Source organism: Rhineura floridana, chromosome 21 (assembly GCF_030035675.1).
Source record: "Rhineura floridana isolate rRhiFlo1 chromosome 21, rRhiFlo1.hap2, whole genome shotgun sequence".
Classification (NCBI taxonomy): Eukaryota; Metazoa; Chordata; class Lepidosauria; order Squamata; family Rhineuridae; genus Rhineura; species Rhineura floridana.
This window is the reverse complement of record NC_084500.1, coordinates 12,239,551-12,256,985: the sequence shown is the minus strand read 5'-3', so window position 1 is coordinate 12,256,985 and position 17,435 is coordinate 12,239,551. Positions and strand designations below refer to the sequence as shown.

The 17,435-nt window shown below is 44.0% G+C and overlaps 1 protein-coding gene across 31 annotated transcripts in view; it reads right to left on the bottom strand.

Annotated features, from left to right (window-relative positions):
- The window catches only part of MSI2 (musashi RNA binding protein 2), a 600,705-nt gene that overhangs the window by 123,758 nt on the left and 459,512 nt on the right, over positions 1-17,435 (bottom strand). For all 31 annotated transcript variants that reach the window (XR_009759877.1, XR_009759878.1, XM_061605200.1 and 28 more), the window contains one exon: positions 15,024-15,106. Coding sequence is in view for 29 of the 31 variants with exons in the window: in XM_061605200.1 (XP_061461184.1) it covers positions 15,024-15,106 (83 nt within the window). In the remaining 2 variants the exon portion in view is untranslated. The remainder of the gene's footprint in view (positions 1-15,023; positions 15,107-17,435) is intronic.

The following is a 17,435-nucleotide window of genomic DNA, read 5'->3' as shown; positions in this document are numbered from 1 at the left end:
CTAGTATGGAGGCTCTTTAGTGCCTTTTTGGGGGTGGGGAGTTTGTCATGTGTGGTGACATCTTTCAGAGGTCTCTATCACCTTACCCCCATTTCTCTTTGCTCCCGAGCATAACCGAGCTACTTTATGTCTCGAGGCCCCCAAAATATGAGTGTGCCTATTTCCATCAACTGCTGCATGCTGACGGCAAGTTGGGATTTCAACAACACAGTTCAGAGGAGCTACTCTGTCAAGATCTCAACACATGCGGGGATTACTTTGCAGATTGTAATCACAGTACTTGTAACAGGCCTTAAAAAAATTATACAGAGATTTTTTGTAGCTATATGTCAGTCTTGTGCAAGATCTCTGTATTAATTAAAGAATGGAAATAAGAAACATGATAACTAAGGCTGGTAATGTTTGCTCTTGTGTACTAGTTAATTAAAAAAAATCAGATGCATGGCCACAGGTACAGGTCTCAGTTTTGAACATAAAATAGCCTTGGAAATTCAGCCCACAGCTTAATGCCTACGAAGGCAATGATCATTTAAAAGAGCAGAGTCTACTTTGTGTGGGGCACAAATGCCAGTCCAGTTATAACGAGCATTTTGTTTGCAGTGAGACATGTCTCAGTTTGGCTATCCCACCCATCATTTCCAAAATTTTAAATTTCCTTTGTCATGTGGAATATTCTTCTGCTTTAAAAGTTCCTTTGTTGGGTGGATTTAAGCCGAGAGCCACAATTGGAATGTAGCTGAAATGTTATGTTTTTGTTTAAGTCTGGGAGTAGAAATTCATGTTACACTGGAACATTGTCCAGCAAAGATTCAGCATCCAACTCTCAGCTGAAAGAAAAGGAAACCTACATTGCAGCCAGAGTTGCAAAAAGAACTCCATAGTTAGATTTAGATTTATATGCCACTTTGCAATAGAAAAATTCTCAAGACAGCTTGACTCTCATCAGACAGTTCAGTAAAACAGAATTGTGTGTCAGGAACTGCCCATGGCTCTGTGCCTGGCTGGCCTTTGAGTTGAGCAACATGCCTTCAGGGCAGAATTCCAGGTGCTAATGGTGGCTTGTAAAATTCATGTGGTGAAGACTACCACCTCCTTCATAGCCCAGCTAAAGTAACCTTTTCATCGTGTCCTTGATGCTTCAAATCTGAAGAGCAGGCACATGCTTGCTCGTAGGTTTTGGAACCTTCTTGCCCTGAAGGTCAGCAGAAGACCAAGCTTGAACATTTTTTGGAGACAGCACTAACACATTTATTTGAGCAGAAATATTTTAGCAGTAGATTTTTTTAAACAAAAAATCAGGCTGCAGCATATAATTTATAAATGGATATGCTTAGTTAATTAAAAACATTTTGACTGACTAAAAAGGTGCACTGATTAATAAAACAGCATATTATTTATTTTTTAAAATTATCTTCAATGTAAGTACTTATAAAAATTGAAGAATGCAAAAATGTCATCTTAGAACTGGCATTTCTTCCTGGGTGAGAAAGGGAGTGCCTCTTCCCAGATATGTACTGCGACAACAAAGGAAGTATGCTTTTTAAGAATATTTTTCATATGAAAATTTATACAGCTTTAATTTATATAAATTTATGCAGGTTCACCCAATCAATTGCCTACAACTCATACTGTTAAATGACTGAGATTTCATTAACTGGGCAACAACCTTAATAAAATACATGATATGGTTTATGGAGCTCCATTTTCTTTTGCATTACCAGGAGCAACCCAGAGCCTGCAGAAGCAAATATAAAATAATAATGCATGAAATGCAGACTATTCTGTATTTGCTAACAGATGCAAAGGGAGTCATTCCTATGCCAGGGAGCACAAGGAAAAATCATAAGCCGGGCAGGTACATCCTGTACCAAAACATTCTGCCACAATGAAATCCACATATTGTAATGAAAATTATGCAAAATTAATTGTTTTTGCATTATTGGGGCTGACTTACAATAATGGGGCTTGCTGAGGGATCCGTTTGTTTTGTGTTGTTAACACTCACTTCTCCAACATAGGTCTCCTTTGCTTTCTGACACTTCATACGCTATTCATGCATTTTGGAAAAATCTCTCTACAGTTGTGTGCTAGAAACTTGCCATTTTAATGTTTTTTAAAACGACAGTGGAGATTCTCAAGAACCTAAATTTCAGCACTTGGGAAAATCAGCCCAGTGTTATCTCTATGGTTGCTTTAACTCTCATGGTGCATCTCCAAGTGAGACATGATTGGTGGTTGCAGAAAGTCACTGCCTTGGAGAAGTGCACTGCAATTCTGAGCATAGTTACTCAGAAGTAAATCCTATTACAACCTCCAGCTGCTACCCGGTTCTCCCATACATACACTTTCAACACACTGGCTACATGTGTCTGGTTGTAGTCAAATGTTCTGTGTTGTGGCTGGTGCTCTAGTGCTTTCTTCATATTTATCACCCCATTATCATTTCCTACAGCTCACTTTATTTAACCATGTTGCATAGTTAAAAACATTCAGTTATAATGTGATGATTAACCAAGATAAAACGTTTATGGGAAGTGGACTATATTACTCCTAATAAGGCACCTCCAAACAGCTGCGTTCCACATTGGTTACCATCTCCTACATTGTGGGGGGTAGGGGTGGGGAGAGAACTCCATACAGGCTTCACTTCTGTACAAGGCCAAAACTATTACTCATGCTTGGCAATGCCAGCGGAGAGCCCTAAGCAAACTCAATGGAAGCTACATAGAATTGGGACAAAATGTTGCAGTATGAGTGTTCCAGCCAATCAGGCATTCCCTTTGCTAGGATACTCCATTCCATTCCCCTCCCCCCAACAGCCTGTCAACATTCAATGGTTACTGGGCATACCCAGTCCTCAGTGGGCTGTTCTGGGGGCATTGGCCCTTTTAGGGATTTTTTCCTGAATAATGTTTGCAGTTCTGCAATCTCAGTATTTACCTGCGCATAATGATAACTTCCTACAGTGTACAGGTGCTGCTGTTTGTATATGTACCTAATCAATCATTCAATCAATCACACTCAGATAATCAGTTAAAGCCCTAATCCATATTCCTCCTCTATGAGAGGTGGGGGTGGCCAGTTATGCATTGCCAAAAACAGGATCTGCACCACAAACAAAACAGAACGAGCATTGAATGCCACCCTGATTTGCATATTGGGATTTATATACGTAGATGCAAATTTAGGAATAACAACTATAATATACATGGAAATACAGTAGGGCCCCACTCATACGGCGGGTTACGTTCCGGACCTCTGCTGAAAAGCAGAACTCATTGAATAGAATGGCGCGCAACGCCTGAAAGCCGCCGTAAAAGCGGAACAAGCGCCGTATGAGGAGGGCTTTAGTGTAATTGTGTCTAATTGAGACCACCGCATTAGCGAAGCGCCGTAAAGCGAAGCGCCGTAAAGTGGGGCCCTACTCTACAATGTATTTTACCAAAGTAGGGAAGGCAACAGGTGACTTGTGTGCCTCTTCAGTCTCCAGACCAGGTGCTGTTCACTGCTGTTGGGCAATTTCAAGGACACCCCTCCGGCTTGCCCGTGTATGGTTCCTTATCTTTAGAACCAGACCTAGACTGGATTGCCCTCAAATAAAGGTCACTCTCAAACAGAGGACTGCCCTCTGTAGAGTAGGACACACAGCCACGCTAGACAGGACCTTTCTGTGCCTGGCTGGGCACATGCTGATGATTTCTGTTCAAGTTTTGTTTGTCTGTTAGTATTTTATTTCTTTTACTCTGGTTGTGTTTTCGTTGCTGTTGATAATGCTTGCAGATGATGTTATTAAGCTTTTTTATTTTTATGCCACTTTCTGGACCTGCCTGCATCAAAACAGTAAGATGAAAAGTATCTTAAACAGAGAAAGAATGAAAGCAAAGAGCCTTCAAGTCCTGAAAACCATTTCCCAAAAGTTTTATATTACAGGTTCTGCTATTTATACCTTTATCTGATTAACAAAAATGTTTTGGGAAGGACGCACACACACACACCACTCAAGGACATGAGCCCAGCGTTGCCACCTTGTGAATTTCTGGGTCAGCTGGTCCCAGGCTATGGTCTGAAGGCACATGAGGCCAGTTCCCTACACAAGCTAAGGAGGGTCAGGTCTGATGAGTGCCTGGATGGGAGACTGCCTGGGAACCATATGTAAGCCGCCTTGGGTTTCTATCATGAAAAGAAAGGCAGGGTATAAATTTAATAAATAAATAAATAAATAGTGGCAGCAGCTCCCTACTAGTATCCACCAGCATCAGTAGGATCCATCTGAGGAGGGGCTTTAGGTCAATTGTACAGCACGTATTTTGCATGCAAACACTCTCCAGTTCAATCCCCAGCACTTCCCGATAGGGGTGAGGAAGGATCACTGTCTGAAACTTGGACAGCCACTACCGGCTAGTTAGTGTACACAGGACTGAGCTAGACAGAGCAATGGTCTGTCTCAGTACAAAACAAGGCAGCTTCCCATGTTCCATCTGGGGAGTTCCTGGTTCATCAGGAACTGCCAAAAGCATTCCTGGGTCCCTACGTGAGCAACTTCAGAAAATCAGATGTAGAAATGCAGAGAAAAGTGGCAGGAGTGGGACGTTGCCTGTTTCCTTCCTTCGGCCACCCCCCCCCACCTGCAAACTATAAGTTTCTAAGAGAACAAACCCTGAAAAGACGGCATCTGCAGCACGCCATAAGCCATTGATTACTCTTCCCTTTCTCGTTACGTGCATCTGGCTGACATTGGCGGCCCTGCTGCTGAATTCCGCCCATCCAAATATGCTGAGAACTGGGGGTGGCCAGGGAGGTCTGAGTGCTAAGGATTTGGAGGCAAGAGGGATCCTGGAGCAAAAGGAGTGAAGGGAAGTGGCAGGCGGAGAGGAGGAGCAGGGCTAGAGGGGAGGAGTGTGGACAAAGCAGGAGTGCAAAGGCTGAGGGAGGTTGAGGCAAAAGTCCGGGTGGGCTGCAATCCCTCCCCCCCACAATTCTCCCCAAAACACTGGCTTACTTATGCCAGTCCATATCCATATGTACCAAGGGTTTTTTTTGGGGGGGGGGATAGTACCGAGAGAAGGATTTCCAGTGTGCCCTGATGCCTTGGTGGCCAATAGACCAACCAAGCGCAAGTAGCAATGACAGCTAAAATAGACCCTCCAGGTTCAGAAACAGTATATCTGAACACAACTACCTGAGGGCAGTTAAGGAGGGCCATCTCCTGCCTGTGAGTCTACAGGATGCATTTGGCTGGCCACTGTGGAAGCAAGATGCTGGACCAGATGGACTTCCACTGGGGCTCTTCCAATGTTCCTAGGTATTTCGCATCACCTTCTGGCATCTTCAGTGGGAAATAATATACACAAAAAAGCTTCACGTTCCAAAGAGCGCCTCAGCAACTGAGCGTGTGATGTTGGCGGGAAGGGATGCAGAGAGGCAAAGCTAACCTGAGAAGAAACAATCAGAAGGAAACGCTCTGTGGCTTTGCAGGCTCCCACCTGTATTAACCTGCTGCCTTTTACTACTGTCCTGAATGATTCTGCAGGAAAAGTCTCCCCCTTCTCTGTGCATGCAAAGAACGCACACTGTTTCTATTTTTGAAACACCTCCGTTTTGTAGGTAGGTTATTTTTAGGGTGGCTGTTGTGTTGCCTTTGATGCCTGGCAAGAATCTTTTTTCCCTCACACAACCAACCGTGGGTTTCACATTCAATGCCTCACGCCTGCATTTGCTTGCCACTTTCATGCCGCCTGTTTAATACACCATTTGACATTCCAGCTTTATAATGGCAACAAAAGTGGCACAGAGCCTCTAAAATTAGCTCCTCGGTGAAAAGGAGGCCAGAAATAGGTCCGCCAACACAGTAGCTGAATTTGACTCTTTCTCTCTCTCCCCCCCCCACAACTCATCAGGGAATAATAAATATCTCGGAAACAGTGAGAGAGATTTCAGAATGATGAGCCTCTACCTAGAAGTCTAAACAGGGAAGTGTCCACTGAGGATACATTTTTTAGTTGACATGACTGCTGAGCATTCTTGTCAGTGACAGAGAATTGTCTGGGTACTGCCTCTGGATAGCTGTGCCAGCTTCTCTTCCCACATGCTGGGTTCAGGCGTTGCTTATGGGCTGAGCAATCCATCTACAGGCACTCTTCCTGCAGGGATGAGTCGCCCCCCATGCCTGGATCACACACCTTGACCTCTCGGAGGCAGATACTGAGATGAGTCTTCCACGGGTAGGAGGGAAAGGGAGCGATTCTTGTCACATGAGGCCTGCGGATGTACAGCACCCTTACTGAAGTTGCACAGGCAGCAGGGCATGCCTCAGACTTGTGTGTGCCCCCTCCATGTGCAGAAAGTTTAGCATCAGCCAGAACATATAAAAAACCAGTCAGACAGTAAAAAAAAAAAATCCTTAACTTCCATAACGGCTGGCATAGGTAGCTAGCAAAAGCCATGGTAAACGAAAAAGGTATCATTATACACCAGAATTGCACCACTGCTGGTGCATGTGTTACTTCCAGGGAGAGACCAATTCGGAGAGTGAGCACCACTACAGAGAAGGCTCCCTTCCTGATTAATTGCAGATGGACAACTGCAGGCCATGGCACAACCAGAAAGGCCTCTGTAAATTAACCTGGTGACTGGGCAGGTCTAAATGGGAGGCGGTGATCCTCAGTAACCTAGTCCCAAGTTAAGGGTAGCCAACATGGTGCTCTCCAGCTGCTGTGGACTACAACTCTCACAATTCCTGACCACTGGTGTTGTTCAATTCAATTCTTTATTATACAGTCATAGACCCATTTTAAAAGAAGATACAACAACAGAATACAATAAAATATTTTAAAAGGATTTAAATTTTTCAAATTTGTCATGAACCAGTTTTTTACGTGTAGATTGGGCTATAAACAAAAATTTTGCAACTTGTTCAGTTTTATCTTTAAGATTATCTGATAGAAGATATTTTATTTTCCATTCTATAGATCTACCAGGGAAGCCATCGATAAGAGGCACAATAAATTTTCACTGGTGTTGTTCACTGGGACTGATGGGAGGTGCAGTCTTAGGGGTTAATACCAAAACCTTAAACCTGGCACAGCAGCAAATCTTGTATACATAAAGTCCAGCCATACAATACATTAGTGCCTTTTATGGTAAATGGATCACCTGTACATGCACAGGTCCCAGATCATATAGAAGGTGCTATGCACAGTGGGGAAGGGCACCTAAATTCAAGGCTTGCGCCTAATAATCCACCTAAATGCTGCAGCTATGCATAGGCTGGTCCATAATGTGTGCTAAATATGAACACCCTACGCTGAGACTCTCTCTCCAGAGTTCCTGCATCCCTGCACGTTCTCATGCCTAAGACAGAACCTTAGGTAAGAGAATTACATACAGGGAGGACTTTGTCAAATCACCCCTAGCTGAAATTGTGCTAATTAACCATGCCAGAGAGCAGTGCTTTTCAAGCTTGCTTCTCCAACATGCTGAATTCCATGATTTTTCACATGGCAATTTCCCATGTGAAATCGAGATGCTACAGTGGTTCATACCATGCTAGGAAAAGGTGTAATAGATAGGTGCCAGGCTTTAAACATTTTGTTGCCTATCTGCCTAAAGAAGATGCCATAAGCTGCTCTCCTGTTTCCAATTTGCCCAAGAAATGAGAAATATGGTCATGAAGCCAGAAAACAGAGATACAAAGGTGGCTGGTTGCTAAAGAGTGGCCAGAACTCAGTTCTTATGCATCACATGCTTTGCCTTAATAGGAAAACACAACAGGAATAGCCAGACAACATGACTTCCACCCTGAACCCAAATGAACATGCTTTGAAGCTGGGTAGATCTATGTCCAACTCAATTATATCCAAAATGGAAGCAGTCATGCATTCTAGGGTACAGTGTGGCTACACATGCTCAGAATGCTGGCTATGCATGCATCACTGCATTCAGCATAACCATCACCATGATTCCTTAATTACCCTTGGTTTATTGGATCTTGTCAATCCAAAATGGAGGGGGGGGGGGAATAGGCCAGGGCAATTTTACTGTGTCTGTGTGCCGATGCTGGCATGACTGTTGGCAGCTGAATCTAGTGTATTCCTACTAGCGATGCTGCAAGGGAACTCACTGCGTTGAGATGTGGCAACAGTCACCAGCTTAGATGGCTCCTTTATTTATTAAATTTCTATCCCGCCCTTCCTCCTAAAGTTGCTAGAGTAGCACATTGGCAAAACAATGAAATTAAAAATAAACTAAAACCATACCTTAAACATTTAAAACTTTAAGAATATGTAAAACATTTCAAAACAGTCACACACCCTCCCAGCTAATAATTTTAAGGGTTCTGGGAACAGTATCTTTCAGCTATCAAATGCCTGGTTGAACAGGAATATTGTAAAAGTCCTCCTTAATATTAATAAGGAAAACAGACATGCCTCACCAGGGAGGGCCTTCCTCAAACGAGGAACTGCCCCTGAGAAGGCCCTGTCACAAGTCAATGCCTATTGGGCAGCACCCAGTGGCACCACTACCAACAGGCCTCCCCTGCTAATCATAGGGCCTGCAATGGTTGATGCTGGGGGAGGACCTCTTTTAAGCACTTGGGTTCCAAGCCTTTCAGGGTTTTCCATGCTGGTACTAGCACCTTGTAGCCTGTAGTGCACTGGTAGCCAGTGCAATGCTTTTAGGGCAATGCGATAGAACAAAAATGTCTGCAGGTGTTCATCCAGCAACAAGAATAAAAAGGATGAATCCTATCTCACCCGAGTAAAGGATGAACACCACAAAGAGGCCACAAATCATATTGCAGACCAAATTAAAGACCAAAAGCCTGAGCAACACAGGAATGTCTTCACCTGGCGCCTAAAAGCTGACAATGCTGGCGCCAGGCTTGTTTCCCTTGGGACAACATTCCACAGAGAGCCTCTAAATTAGGATCCAGCAAATCCATGGAGGAAGAGAGGTATCAATGGCTAGTAGTCATAATGACCATATGGAGCCTACAGATTCAGAGGCAGAATGCCACTGCATAGCAGCTTCTGGGCTGAAACATGTCCTACTTGTGAGCTTCCTGGAGGCATCAGGTTGTCCACTGCGAGGAACAGGATACTGGACTAGGAAGGCTTCATCCAGGTCCTCCCCCACCTCTTCTAGTATACTGGGCAACCCCCACTGATTGGGATGGGGAGGGAGTTGACTCACAGTGAGATTGATGGTTAGAACAGGCTTAACACTTGCCGCCCTGGGCTCCTTCTGGGAGGAAGGGCAGGATATAAATAAAATAAATAAATAAACAAACAAACAAACAAATAAATAAATAAAATAACACTTTGATGGGCTTTTTATTCATTTTTAGCCAGTTGCACTGCAGAGAACGAGGTATTGAGGAAGGTCTGGTGTCAATGACTAGGTTTATACAACGGGGAGAAAGCCTTTGGAAATGAACCCCAGGAGTAAACTCCTTGGTCTAATTTTGATTGTAAATCTTCAAGAGAGGAAAACATTTCCACTACTTCAAGGAATGCTGCCTCCCCCCCCCCACTCACCCAACAGAGCAGGAAAACTGCACCCTATTGGCTGGCTACTGCTTCTTTGCATGTGCTAACTCATTTCACTGTATGCAAATTAAATCTCTACCAATTGATAAAAGTGGAGGCTAAGCCAAGGAGGAGGGAAAACAGCAGTGGGGCAGAAAGAAACAGTCAGGCTGCAGATGGTGACCCTTTTCCCTGCCCCAAGACATTAATCCCCAACGTGCACTCATTTGGATGCACATTTGTTAGAAAGTCTGCAACAGCTGTGACATTTACCCAAAAGGAACAGATCAGTTTAAGTGTCTCTGGCTACAGGTAGCTTCTCGTGTCATTTTCTGCCAGGCCGCACAGAAGCCAACATCTTTCACAATATCATCTTCCCAGCCCAGAAATTCACATCCCATTACCCAGCTCTCCAAGGACTAGCCTCCATAGAAGCAGAGCTAAGAAAACAATGAAGAGCGTGCAACAGAATCCCAAGCCTTGGAACAGTTAAAGCCTTCTGTGGGGCATCTCCAGCTATGATGGCACAATAGACTTTTGTCACATCAGCCGCATGGTAGCCTCCAATACAGACAAACATGACAGGCAGAACTGTTGTGGCTCCTTACAAAGGAAGACACATGGCTGCTTTAATCTGGGCCTTTTACAGCACCTTAAGCTGAAAGAGAGTGAGGTGCTTCTTTGCTCCCTACGTGAGCCTAGGTGAGCATTATGACCTGTTGGAGGGCTCTTCTCTGTCTCTCAATATCAGAGGTAGGACTGGCTAGGACAGGGGAGGGTCTTCTCTGTGGCCACACTTAGGATGCTGAATAGCCTGCCCAGGGATGCCCACCTAGATGGGTTTGTTGCCACCTCAGTGGAGTCCTTATTCTATCAAAAGGCATTTGGAATACTTCAAAAGGCATTTGCCACCCCAGGCTCCTTTGAAAGGAAGGACAAGAATACAAATTCAATAAATTAATAAAGGAAGTATCAGGTTGAGGATGTTTCTGCTTCCTGACAATTTTGTGACGTGTGATGTGCTCTCCCTGTCTCCATTTAAATGGCTTAGTTTTAACATTTCGTTTGTTTGTTGATCAGCCATCTTTAAAGTTTTATATCATAAGCCACTGCAAGTGTTTAAAACAAAGCAGAACAGAAAAGCAGGATCTAAATTCTCCTACTATGCACACATGGCTTTTGTTCCAGTTTGGCCCCTCTAGTTGCACAGCTTTTGCAGGTTTTGGAAGCAACACATAAACCTGCCCAAACTTCTTTACCAGAGGCAAAAGTGCGATGAATGGACACATCACCAACAGTAAGGCCTTTCTGAAAAAAGACACACACCACAGTGCCTATTCCAGCCCTACCTTGCAAGCTCTGTAACATCCCTGAATTCAACCCAAAGTTTCCCCTGTTAACTCTTTCCACAGTGTCCGTATTTGAACAGATTATTCCCACTAATAAATGTGCTAGATAAAGAATTTGGGTATTCTTGCAGCAGAACCGGGGCATTTTTTCTTTTTTAAAAGCAGGCTATCATAACAAAAGAGAAGTAAGAAGAAGACAATAATAATAATAATAATAATAATACAGGGTATGTGTTCTTATCCACACTAGTGGCTCAGGGCCACCTGTGCAGCCGTGGGCAAGCTGCATAGTCCAGTTGCCCCCCAGCTGGCAGTTGCGGACAAGGAAGGGGCTGGCTTGTGCAGCTGTGGCAAGCTGAGCAGGCCCTAGCCAGCTGGGGAGGGCTAGCCTCAGAGGGAGGCAATGGTAAACCCCCTCTGAATACCGCTGACCATGAAATCCCTAGTCATAGGGTAGCCATAAGTCGGGATCAACTTGAAGGTAGGGGTAAAAAAAAGTCTTATTGGAGGTTATAGGGGGAAATGTAGTCTGCAGCATGAAAATATAAATGAAAGAACCCGTCAGTCATCCAGGAAGAGTAGCTCAAGCTCAACCCATGAACGTAAATGGAAGCAGAGCTTCCGGATCACCTCCTTTTGCAGCCACCCATTTAAAGTCCAGCGTTGACATCTCAACACAGAGCATAAAAGAGGACCTGTCATTTTCATTTCAGATGCATATTGTGCAGAGAGGAACAATGTGAGGGATATTATTTCAGAGCCCTGGGAAAAATTAGCAAGTCAAATATTGAATCAGCCTCTAGCATATGCTAAGGAGATTGCTTTGATCTTATCCAGCCTAAAAGCCCCATTATTGAATTTAAAGTCTATGAACACATATCAGACCAATGTATAAAGCCTACCTGAATACGAGTTTGAGAAGCAGAAAATGTTTTGACAAAAAGGGAGGGGAAGAATATTTTAGCTGAAAATATCGGTTACTGCATTGATTAAAATGCAGGTACCCTTTTCTGGATTTGTTTCCCTTAATAATCCAAGCCAAATGACTCATGAAAGAACAGCCCATTTTGAAGACAGAATCAGAGAGATGTAACAATATTTTTTTAAAAAAGTCTTCTCCCTAATCCAGGAGAGAAAGAAACATTTTAGGAAGCAGAACACAAAGTATGAACTAACAAGGCAGAGAGTTGGGTGGGAAACTTCAGCCTCTCAGGGATTACAACTATATTTATGTCTATCCCACCTTTCCTCCCAGGTGCAATGGACAATAGCCCTATGAGGTAGATTAGGCCAAGAGATAAAGACTCATTCAAGGTCATCCAGTGAGCTTTGTATCTAACTGCAGGATTCAAACCCAGGTCTCTCAGGTCGAAGTACAACACTGTTGCCCAGCCTTCCTCAATCTTGTGCCCTCTAGATGTTTTGGACTATAACTCCCATCAAACCTAGTTGGTCCCAGGCTATGGTCGGAAGGCGCATGCAGTTGTTTTCCAAACAAGTGGTCTGACTGTCCCCAAGTCTGTTTACAGAAAATCATGCATGAGCTCCAGAAATCTTCAGGAAGCACATGTGAAATTACATATCTGAATGCTCCCTTAAGTATAACACACACACACACACACACACACACACACACACACACACACACACACACACACACACACACACACACACACACACACACACACACACACACACACACACACACACACACACACACACACACACACACACACACACACACACACACACACACACACACACACACACACACACACACACACACACACACACACACACACACACACACACACACACACACACACACACACACACACACACACACACAAAAAAAAAAAAGCCAAAATGTTAGGGATAAGTCCTAAATAAAATCCTTCTCTCCAACATATTGGTTTCCAAATATGGAGGAATCTTATTTACATGTGGGATTGTTCCAGCACATGAAACGTGGAGTGGTCAGTGGGGAGGGGTGCAGCCATGGATCTGGCCTACTGGCAGGGGTGTCACTGCCACATACTGGGACAGTGGGGGTGGTAGGGAAGGGTGGCAGTGAGGTTGAGGCAGTTCAGGCATTGCACCCAAAATGACTTTGGGGCTGTCCTGTCCCACCCCCTCACCACTCCAGGATATTTTCATTATCTTTATCATTGAATTTATATCCTGCCCTTCCCCATGAAGCCACCCAGGACATAATAGTGACATAGCTGCTGGGAAGCCAGGTCTATGACAACGTGCTGCCCTGCCAGCCACTTTGCATACAACACAGCCTGTATCTGAAAAGTCACAATCTTTGGGGTATGGGTTTTTTTGTTCATTTGAAGCAGCTTTTAGTTTCATCAGAGAAGGTCCAATTCTTTGCTACCCAATTATAGAAGATGCACTAAGGCATCTGAGAAACCCAAATTTAGAGGGGCATCTTATACATTTCTGCTCAGAAGCAAGCCCCACTGAATTCAAACAGATAACTGTGTATTGCTGGGATCCCCAGTGTGGCACCATAGGCACTTTCAGGCACCTGTCAAAGCCCCTAGCCCTTCAGTTTTTAAAAGTGATTTTTTAAGGAGCCTGTTTTAGGCAGGGTGTGTGTGTGGGGGGGGCAGTTGTGATTTTGGGGGGATGGGGGGTCTGAACATCACCAGTTATTCTTCTGTGTAATTGGTATTGCTTGGTGCTCACAACAGTTTCTCAAGATTTACAAATGTACCCCAGGTCCCAAAAGGATGGGGATCTTTGGTGCATAGCATGGAAATTATATCTGAGAAATATGAGGGTGCTTGATTCTATGACCATCCCTTAATAAACAGGGGGAAACATACACTCAGGTATATTGGTACCTCTCTATGCCAGATTTGGCACAAGTTATCTTATCCAGCTGTGTTGGCAGAATATTTATTTCATTTTGTAGACTTGCCCTATCCCAAGAATTCAATGCTGCTGTGTTAGACAGGTCACGTCATAGACACCATTGTCAGCTTCACCAGACCTAAGCAGCAACTGCTCCCCTGGAAGCTTTAAAGTTCACAGGACAGCAGTGCCCTAGAGCCGAACAAGCACTGTTTATACCACATGGTCTTCTGTATGTCACAGAAGAAAATAGGAACAGCCTTGTGTACGTATACCAGTTCTCACACCCGTGGACTGCTGCCTGAGGGTCCATGCCTTCTACTATTACTTGTTGCTGAGTTCTTCCACCCACTGATACTTTTTTCCAGCCTTTCCCAACCTCTGGATAAGCAGATGTTGTTGGACTACAATTCCTATCATTCCTGACCTTTGGCCGTGCTGGCTGGGGCTGATGGGAGTTGTAGTCCAACAACCCTGGGCTCCTACTGGAAGGACGGCATATAAATCTAACAAACAAACAAGCAAGCAAGCAAACAACAAACAAACATCTGGGAAGGAGGCTACCTTATACTAGGTCAGATTACCCATTTAGCCCAGTGCTCTCTATTCTGGTGGCAGTTCCCCAGGGTCCAGGCAGAGGAACTTTCCCATCACTAGTTACCTGATCCATTTTTAAAACTAGAATGCTGGGGACTGGACCTCGGGTCTCCTCCACACAAAGCAGGTGCTCTGCCACTGAGCTATGATTCCTTTTTATAGCTATTTATTCCTCAATAGGCTCCTCTGGGCTGACTTCTCAATGAAGGCATGTTCATTATGTTGACTTTCTTTTTTTAAAAAAAACTATGTAAAATGTTTAATCTCACAGTGATGTCGGTTGCATTTTATTGTAGAGGAACTGCCACTCAAACACATTCATCATTTGCTCTCTGGAAAGAGAGTTTTGGAAGGGTAGAAGAGAAGCCACCGCACACCACTAGTAACATTTTTCCAAAAAGGCACTCCTCCAGCATCTCTCCAAAAGGCAAAACAGCAATCAGGGTTTATCAGGGATCTCTGCCAGAGAAACAAGAGATTCCTCCTGGTATACAGGGGCAGTTGGAGCCCAGTGTATTTCTGTGCAGGCCACAGTGAAAGTGAAAGTTTCTTTAGAGACACCATTGATTCATGAATAAATGTCACAACATCCCCCTGAAGGACAACTGACAGACACCCCACCATGCCCATGAGAAAGAGAGAAAGATCTTCCTTAAGAACTGACATACCTGCTGGGAAAACTTACCATTTTATTATTGATTTCATGGAAATGGATTTCACAGACTTTTTCCACCACATCTTCATTCTCAAAAGTTACAAAGCCAAACCCTGTTTTGAAAAGAGAGAAAGAAATATTAATTGTGATAAAAGACGTTTCCCTGCCCTTTGGTTGCCTGCAAAACAAATTACTTTAAGACACCTTGATTATATCACCACACAACCTTGTATTCACAAATCAATGTGTGTTTTGTGAAACCTTTAAAGGAAAACTCTTTAATATGGATTAAATCAACAGGGGGTTCCTAGAGTTGAAAGTAAGGGCTGTGTCTGTATTTTTCCTCCACGTTCTTTCTACAAATTTAAATAGACAAGTTATTTTTCCAGAAAAGGATAGATCAAACATGAAATAAAAAGAACATGAATCTCTGTTGCACAAGGTAGCTTCTGAGTAATGATTTTCCTATAGCCTTTTCCACCTGTCCATGAAGCCCTATTGGTTTCAGGTACAGTTAACCCGGATGGGACTTTTCCTATTATGGATGTCTCATTAAGCAGCAAGGGGCAGGTGGGAAAGGGTCAGTAGTACAAAAGGAATAATCATGAATCATCAGTCGCACACTGCCAGTAAGAGGGCGAACGCGTCAATGCTTTTGCAAACACATTGCGGTTTGGAGCAAGAACTTTTGCCTCCAAGAAAACAACAAGAAGAAAAAAAAACCCAGCAGCTGGCCTGTTACTGATCATTTAAAAGAGACCAGCTTTGCTCTCCCCAGAAAGCGCCAGTATAATAAGCAGTCCTTGGATCTCGGCAGGTCCCAGGCTGTCCTTTCCGCTCATTGCGGCAGTTCAGCCCTATGGGTCAGCCAAAATCCAGAGGTGGTTATTTGTCTCTTTTCTTCCTGAATTATTTCCTCTAATACCTCATCAGGATATCCTGAGGCCTTGAAGGAACTATGAAAGTTGCAGGCCTCTCATCTGATCACTCATCTGTTCTGCACTGCCACTTCAAACGCAGCTTCTGAATCAGGCTGGTTTAAGGTTGTTTGATGCCTGCTGTCTGCCCGTCAGCTATACGCTGTGTTTACCCTGTCAGGCCTTTGCTATCCCAGGCAAAACCAAGCTGAAGGTTTTTGGCAGCAGGCTCCAGCGCTGCATAATAATTCTCACACATATTTCTCTTCGGGGGAGCGGCGAGGGGAGGGAGCGGAATCTACCGTCATGTTTCTGGCAATTGCTCTATGGACGAATAAATATAGAAAGCCATTAAAATAAAGGGACAGCTCCCCGAGAGAACCTATAGAACAGAACTCATTTCCCAAAATAGTGACACAAGAGATTTGGCAGCTTCTAAGAGGATAGAAATTCAACACACACAACAGACACAGAAGGCTTTGCTCCACACAGTAATCGCAAGCTCAGGAAATAAAACTCAGGCGACGGTGACACGATCCACGTAATCCGTGCTACACACACAAGCCAGCTACATGTGGCAAAGTAAACAAGTTCATATTCGTGGAACCTGTGGGTGGGATTTGGAAGGGAGGCATGTGGATTTATGGCACTGACCAACTGTCCCTTTGCCATTTGTAAACCTCAGTGCTCTTGTTTATGTGGGGAGACTGTAGGGCCTTGTTAGTTCTAAGGAAGCTGACACTGTCTGCGGCCAATTGCCTCCAAATCACAAGAAAGGGCCTAAAAGAGTCAGTGACATTCAGTGGGTAGAGGAGGAGAAGACGTAGGCCTGGGAGATCTAGTTGTGAATGGTTAACTTTGCTTTTAGGATCATCCAGACTCATTTTCTACAGGGGCCAACTAGATGCCTCTGGGAAGCCCACAAGCATGGTGTGAAAGCAAGAGCCTTCCCGTGCTGCTCCCCAGCAACTGAGCAGTGAGGAACTTTGGCCAACTTGTGGCTTCTCGCCCTGAATTCCCCACTTGTAAGTACAAACGTTCATGATGTGCATTAGGAAGATACTGCAAGGACATCTACAAAGGCTGTAAACTTTTTGCACGCTAATGTTGCAATTCTAAGCAAGCTTGCTAAGGAATAAATCCCACTGAACAAACTGGAATTTATTTCCGATTTAACAGATTCAGGATTGCCTTGTAAGTTGGGTTTGAACACAGCCATTTGTCTAGTCACCTGAAAGGCTCTTCTTCCAGCAAAACTCTTGTAAATTGGGAGAGGGCTAGTTCTGTTTTTCTTTTTAGCCCACCGATGGTCCACTAAATACTGTAATAGTTATGCCTCGACAAGCAGGCACCTAAGAGTAAAATAAAACGTAACTGGGCTGGTACTTTTGCAAACTTATTTGTAGTATAATGCTACTCCCTACTTAGAAATCTGCCAACCTCTTTCTTCTGGCTTTAATAGCCAGGGTTGGTCCACTGTAACTGTTGAGTCCAGAGGCCTAGGACTCTTAGAAGAAGAACGTGG